Source organism: Scylla paramamosain, chromosome 46, assembly GCF_035594125.1.
Source record: "Scylla paramamosain isolate STU-SP2022 chromosome 46, ASM3559412v1, whole genome shotgun sequence".
Lineage (NCBI taxonomy): Eukaryota > Metazoa > Arthropoda > Malacostraca > Decapoda > Portunidae > Scylla > Scylla paramamosain.
The window spans coordinates 6,395,858-6,403,357 of record NC_087196.1 but is presented as its reverse complement, the minus strand read 5'-3'; the positions used below and the strand labels follow the sequence as shown (position 1 = coordinate 6,403,357).

Below are 7,500 nucleotides of genomic sequence, written 5' to 3'. Positions count from 1 at the left end.
TTTATTTATTCATCTATTTATTTTTTTACGTTTAATTTTTTTTTCTTTCTTTTTGATTATGTGATGTGGTTGTTGTGTTAAGAAGCAGTTTGTTGTTGTTAAGTTTTTTGTTTAGAGTCAGTGGGTTAAAAAGTTCAAGATTTGTGTAATGTAAGATCGTCTGATTAATTATAAGGAAGGTTTTTATCGTATAGGTAAGTGTTGTGTTCGTGTGTTTGGTCTTGTGTTTTTTAGTGCTTGGTGTTTGGTTCGGTGTTTGTACGTTCATGTGTTCGTATTTTTTGGTGTTTTTAGTTCATTCTTGTGTTTGGGCCATCGTAAGTTTCGTTTTTGTGTGTTTATTTTATCTAGTATTTGGTTTGTCTTGGTGTTTGGTTGTACGTTAGTTTGTTGGTGTTTAAGTTCATTGGTGCACGTTTGGACCATCCTAAGTGTTTCGTGTGTTCGTGTTTGGTGTTACGTGTTGGTGTTTCATGTTGTACTCGTGTGTTATCAGCGCCATTAGTGTTTGCGTGGAGTTAAACAATTCATGCAACATTCGAACCCACATGCTTATGGAAAAGGACGAAAAAAAAAAAAGTAGCAATAAAAAAAAAAAAAAAAACGAGCCATTGTATCAAGAAGCCATTAAGTTTAGACAAATATTCTAAGGTCAGATTGAGGACAAATTTGAATATGTCGATCTCTCTCTTGTTTTCCGCAATGAAACAACTTGAAAATGAAATGTCCTAAATCTAGCGAAGTATTTTAGAAGAGAGAGAGAGAGAAAAAAAAAGTTGAGGTCTAAAATAAAGTCGAATGGATTAAAGAAAAAAAAAATTGAAAATACTGATCCCCATTATGTTTTATGCAACGAATCGACTTAAAAATGAAATGCCTTGAAATGTTTTGCATCTAGCTAGGTGTTTTAGGCGAGAAAGAAATTACTGAAGACTAAAATTAAGCCAAATGAATAGAAAAAAAAAAAAGTTTCTCATTGTTTTCTGCAGCGAAGCAACTTAAAAATGAAGTGTCTTGAATCCAGCCGAGTATTTTAGGCGAGAAAGGAATAGCTGGAGTCGAACCGTAAAGTATAAATGCGTCCTGCAAAGTAGAACGATACATTTCTGAGCAAGACACTTTTACGAGGAAAATAACGAGGGAAATAGACAAAACATTTTCGGGGCAAACGGACCGTATGGAAAGGAAAGAAGAGGAAGAGTGAAAAAAAAGAAAGAAAAGAATGGACAGATTCTAATAAAGGAAGAGAGAAGACACTTTCACGTTAAAGAAAAGAAGAAAAGTGACCTTGACATTTTCACCTTAAAAGAAAAGGGGCATAAGAAAAAAAGACGAAAAAAAATCTTACTAAAGGGAAAGAAGATAATTTTACATTGAAGAAAATAGGAAGAGAGACTAACACCAACATTTTCACCTTAAAAGGAAAAGGAACATGAAATTCACACAAAAATAAAGCAAAATAAGACAGAGAGAGAAAAAAAAAAAGCAAAAACAAAACGAACCAAACTCAGTAAAGGATAAAAAGAAACATTTTCACATTCAAGAAAAGAGAGAAAAAAACAAAAAAAAACATACATTTTCGCCTTAAAAACAAAGGAGCATAAGTACCAAAATCGTCACCAAACCAAGCATAGTACAGTGCATAATTTCAATACCAAACAACAAACACATGAGCAGTCACTAAGCAGCACTCATTGGCTGGCACGACTATCCCTGTATTGTTTGAAACGCACGGCAAATTGGCTCTGTATTCCCTCAAAACCAATCATTTATTTCCCGGATCATTTGTATCTACGTGATCTGCGGAGTCTTACAAATGAATATAGATTTTGATAGGAATACATAAACAATTGGGATAGATGGAAATATTAGTTAACTCCTGCATTAGTGAGGTGGACAGAAGAGAAAAGAAGAGAAAAGAGAAGAAAAAGAGAAGACAGAGACAACATACACAGGGAAACATACAGAAAAACCTATGTAGCAAAAAACCACCACCACCACCACCACTACCTACCCTTCGGTGTCTCAATGGCCTCACTAGCAGGAGCAGCCACGAGGTCCTCCAGCGCCGCCCTTCGTCTCTGCCGGCGGCGCATGAGCAGAATGACGAGGACCAACACCAACAGAGTCAGACCCACGCCGCCCACTAGCCCCCCGATAGCCACGCCCAGTCCCCCGCCCAGGCCTCCGTCAGTAGATAATGTGCCTTCCTCCATCTCTCGACTCTCTGGGCCTGGCGAAGGAGGGAGGGCTGTGGGAGAGAGAGAGGGAGAGGGGGGTTTAGTGGGATTGGAATTACTGTGAGAGAGAGAGAGAGAGAGAGAGAGAGAGAGAGAGAGAGAGAGAGAGAGAGAGAGAGAGAGAGAGAGAGAGAGAGAGAGAGAGAGAAGTAAAGACATGGGTGGGAGAGCGAGAGTTAGACTAGTATTAGAGAGAGAGAGAGAGAGAGAGAGAGAGAGAGAGAGAGAGAGAGAGAGAGAGAGAGAGAGAGAGAGAGAGAGAGAGAGAGAGAGAGAGAGAGAGAGAGAGGTAAGAGTTCATAAATGTACTGGAATTGGAGGGAGGTAGAGAATGGCTTGGTAAGGGAAGGAGAAGAAAGGGAGAGGAAAGGAGAGGAAGAGAGAGAGGGAGAATAAAGGAATTGATATTAGGGAGAGAGTGAGAGGAAGAGAGAGGGAGAGGGAAAAAAAAGGGAAAATCGAGTTTGAGAAAGGTGTTAAGTGGAGAGAGAGAGAGAGAGAGAGAGAGAGAGAGAGAGAGAGAGAGAGAGAGAGAGAGAGAGAGAGAGAGAGAGAGAGATGGTATTATAGATAGATGTTTAGTTGGAAGAGAGTGAAGGAGAGGAAGAGAAGAGGGGGAATGTAAAGAAAGGAAATGAATTAGACTGGAATGAAATAAAGCACAGGAGATAAGGAAGAAGAGGAGGAGGAGGAGGAGGAGGAGGAGGAGGAGGAGGAGAGGAAATATGAGAAAGAGAAGAGAAAGTTGTGTTAAATATAATAACGAATGAAAATAAAACAAAACAAAAAAAATAGAAAAGAAACTTGTGAAATCTTGGGTGGAAATTGTGAAAGAAAACACGAGAAATGAAAGAGAAAATAAAAGAGAAAAAAGAAAATAGAGTGGACAGAAAAGAGTGAAAAGCCGAAGAGAAATTAGAGACAGCGAGAGAGAGAGAGAGAGAGAGAGAGAGAGAGAGAGAGAGAGAGAGAGAGAGAGAGAGAGAGAGAGAGAGAGAGAGAGAGAGAGAGAGAGAGAAAAGACAAGCAAGGAAGCACGACAACTGAAGAGAAACAGAGAGAAAGAGAAATAGAGAGGGAGAAACAATAGGAAAGAAAGAGGGAGGAGGGAAGATTGAATAAATATAACACAAGTGCCGGTGATAAGGAAGGAGCAGGAAGAGGAAGAGGAGGAGGAGGAAGAAGAAACAAGAGAACGTGTGACAAATCAACAAAGAGGAATTAGAAAAGAGAAGAATGACAGGAGAGATAAATTTACTCTCTTTCTTTCTCCTCTTTATCTTATTCCTGTGTACTCTTTTTATTGCACGTGTCGGTGATGAGGGGAGAAAGAGAGAGAGAGAGAGAGAGAGAGAGAGAGAGAGAGAGAGAGAGAGAGAGAGAGAGAGAGAGAGAGAGAGAGAGAGAGAGAGAGAGAGAGAGAGAGAGAGAGAAATTAAATTCAAAATATCAAAGTGGAAAGAGAGAAACGGATTCACACACACGCACACACTCAATCCCGCTCCCCCCCCCCCACACACACACAGAGAGAGAGAGAGAGAGAGAGAGAGAGAGAGAGAGAGAGAGAGAGAGAGAGAGAGAGAGAGAGAGAGAGATTTCGTATCCCTCAGCACTCCGTTATGCAAAATCTCGTCTGCACATAATGGTGGCAGCGGTGGGATCGTCCGACACACACACTCACTCACTCACACACACACACACACACACACACACACACACACACACACACACACACACACACACACACACACACACACACACACACACACACACACACACACACACCTGTCACGGGGAAGGTTGAGCGCGGCAGAGTGCGTGTATACAGTAGGACGGGTGTGGATCTGGAGTGGGGCGTGGCGGAGTACAGCACTAGTTTGAGAGGCGCGGCTGGAGGGAGGCCTCTCACCAGGAAGACAGGGCGCGGGTTGCTCACGTTAACCAGAAGGGTGCCCTCTGACCACACCTGTATAGGGATTAAGAACAAGGGAACGTAAGAACAAAAGATTGTAAAAGTTGGTGCAAGAATCCATCACAAATGAACAAAGACCAAAAGAGCATAGGAAAATAAGGGTAACTTCAAGATGCCATTAAGCCTACACTTGTAAATGAAGAAAAGAACGTAACATAAGGGTTGGTGCAAGAATCTATTTGTGCTTGTGAAAAGAATAAAAAATGTAAGAAAATAAGTGAAGCTACAAAATGTCTTCAGGCCTACACATGGAAAGAGATAAGATAACATAAGAAAATAAAGAAAACCATAAGAATTTGTCAGGCCTGCACATAAAGACAAACAGAAAAACGTAAGATCACAAGGATAACTACCACAGTCGATCAAACCTACATGTGGCAGTCCCTGTAAAAAAAGGAAGAAAGAAAAACAAGAAAATAAAAAAAAAAAAAATTTCCACTTATCTTCATCTATAAATTTGTTTCCTTATTGACTCGACACTAACAACGAAGGACAAAAGAACACAAGGGCAACTGCAAGAAGCCATCAAGTCTACACGTGGCACTCCCTGAATAAAAGATGCATTTCTACCGTCATACTCATTCATAAATTTAATCAACTTTGAGAGCTCCCTATTGACTTAGCACTAACACCTTGATTACTGAGTATGCTGCTGTCATCTGCCACTCTGTTTGAGGACTCGTTTCTTACTGTATCGTTTTTAAATTCAACTTTTAAAGAGATATTACACTCGCCTATACTCAATTCTCGTGATTTAGTTAATTGCTCGCTGCCTTTTTTTTTTTTCACATTCCTCGCGTATTTTTATTTTATTTTATTGTTTTTATATGGCATGATGTTACACTTATCGCATTTGCTTAGAGTAAGGCAAAGCTAAATGGATGATTCACACACACACACACACACACACACACACACACACACACACACACACACACACACACACACACACACACACACACACATACACACACACATACACACACAGCGCCTCCTCACTACTAATTCGCGGTAGTTATCACGAGAGGAAGAATAAATAAGCAATTAAGGCGAAGAGGCAGGTGTGTTGGGAGGAGGTAAAAGAAATTAATTATCCATGGACGACACCTGCAGCGGGGGAAGTGACTAATTACCTTCTTAGCACACCTGTGGGAGGGAGGAAGGTGCTAATTGATTCTGTGTTACCTGTGTTGCGCTGCGTCACGTGTTATCATAAGTAAAGGTAAGTTGAATATAGCTTACAAAATTCTTGCAGGCTGGTTGGGTTTTAAAGGGAGAGAGAGAGGAAGGGCAGGTGAAGGGAAGGTAATGAAGTTGTAATGAGTTTTTGATTTAATTAAGTCTGTTAGTGTTTTGGATATGGAGTGATGGTTCAGTTATTTTATGTTTTGTCTGTCTATCTGTCTGTCTGTCTGTGTCTGTCTGTCTGTGTTTCTGCTTTTCTTTGTGTCCTTTTATCGTTCATTCAGTCTATCTGTTTCTCTGTCTATCTATTCATCTATCTATTCTTGTTTTTTCCTTTCTATATTTGTCTATTTACTTATTCACTTGTCTGTTTACCTATCTATATCTGTCATATATGTATATTTTTTTCGTTATCTTTGTGCATCTTTATCTAATTATATATTCATTAACTCTCTATTTATGCATCTCTGTCTGTTCATCTATGTATATCTCTATATTTATCTATCAATCAATGTATCTGTATATCTATCTCTCTATCTATCTATCTATTTATATCTACCTCTCTAGCTATCAATGTATAAGTCTATCTATCTATCTATCTTTCCTTTTCTCTTTACCTTCCTTTTTATTGGCACCTATCTATTTACTGACCTATCTATCTATGTATTTTTTCTGTCAGTCCACCAATCACACTCTCTATCTTTGTGCATCTTTATCTAATTATACTCGTATATTCATTAACTCTCTATTTATGTATCTTACTGTGTATGCATCTCTGTCTGTTCATCTATATATCTTTCTATATTTATCTATCAATCTATGTACCTGTATATCTATTTATCTATCTATTTATATGTACCTCTCTAGCTATCAATGTATAAGTCTACTATCTATTATTCCTTTTCTCTCTACCTTCCTTTTTTTTTTTTTTGCCACCTGTCTATCTACTGACCTATCTATCTATGTACTTTTTCTATCCGTCCACCAATCACTTTCTATCGGCCTCCCTTGCCCCCTTCCGCCCTCATAAAACTCGTACACGCTGGAATGTGTGTTTCCCATTTTTTATAGTTTGTTTTTAGTTTTGTTTTTAAATCATGAGGTTTATTTCGGAACTCCACTTTTTCCTTCCTACTAAACTGGTGTCCTGTTTCTGTTTTTTTTTTTTTTTTTGTTTCGTGTGTGTGTTTGTGTGTTTGTGTGTCTTTTTTATGAGGGAAATTTTTACTGAACTGTTACTGGTTGTGCTTGTCGTGAAATCTGTGTTTGTTTTGTATATTATTATTGTCTCGCTTTATTTTATGTGTGTGTGTGTGTGTGTGTGTGTGTGTGTGTGTGTGTGTGTGTGTGTGTGTGTGTGTGTGTGTGTGTGTGTTGATTGTGTGGTTATTTTGTACTTATTTCATTTCGTAAGCCACTTTATTTTTTTGCTTTTTTGTTTATTTATTTATTTTTCGTGAAGCGTTGTACTTCGTTTAAAGTTTTTAGGTTCCCCTCCTCTCTCTCTCTCTCTCTCTCTCTCTCTCTCTCTCTCTCTCTCTCTCTCTCTCTCTCTCTCTCTCTCTCTCTCTCTCTCTCTCTCTCTCTCTCTCTCTCTCTCTCTCTTGGTTTGGCTGAAAAGTTCGAGTATTTTTTTCTTTTTTCTTTTCTTTTTTTTTTTGGTATTTTTAAGACGTTTTGATTACCTTGCCGTTAGGTTCGTCTATTGTTTTTTTCTTTTTATAAGCCTGAAAAATTCGTTTAAGTATCAGTTTTTCTTCTTTTCTGTCTTTTTTTTTTATCTAAGCAACTCCGAAGATTCGTTTTGATAATTCGTATTTTTTATGCTTATTTTTTTTTGATAGATTTGAAGCTTTCTTTAATTTTGTTTTTATTTTTATTATTATTATTATTTCGCTCTCTTTGTTTTTAGCTTTTATTATATATATTTTTTTTCGCTTTTCGTATTCTATTTTACACAAATGAAACTTTTAACGTAGTCTTTCGTTCATTTTTTTTTTAGATAACTGAAATTAATTAGGTATTCTATCACCACCACCACACCACCAACCACTGACACCACTAATACCACACTAACATCACTATTTCCACTGTTCAACCACC

At 38.2% G+C, this 7,500-nt stretch overlaps 2 protein-coding genes across 2 annotated transcripts in view; one reads left to right on the top strand and one right to left on the bottom strand.

Moving 5' to 3' along the window:
• LOC135094692 (uncharacterized) overlaps window positions 1-7,500 on the top strand; it is a 199,737-nt gene that overhangs the window by 55,959 nt on the left and 136,278 nt on the right. The window lies entirely within an intron of this gene.
• LOC135094690 (uncharacterized) overlaps window positions 1-7,500 on the bottom strand; it is a 19,619-nt gene that overhangs the window by 5,623 nt on the left and 6,496 nt on the right. Inside the window, exons 3-4 of the mRNA XM_063995005.1 lie at window positions 4,026-4,206; window positions 2,015-2,251 (exon numbers count right to left, since the gene is read on the bottom strand). Coding sequence (XP_063851075.1) covers window positions 2,015-2,251; window positions 4,026-4,206 — 418 coding nt within the window. The remainder of the gene's footprint in view (window positions 1-2,014; window positions 2,252-4,025; window positions 4,207-7,500) is intronic.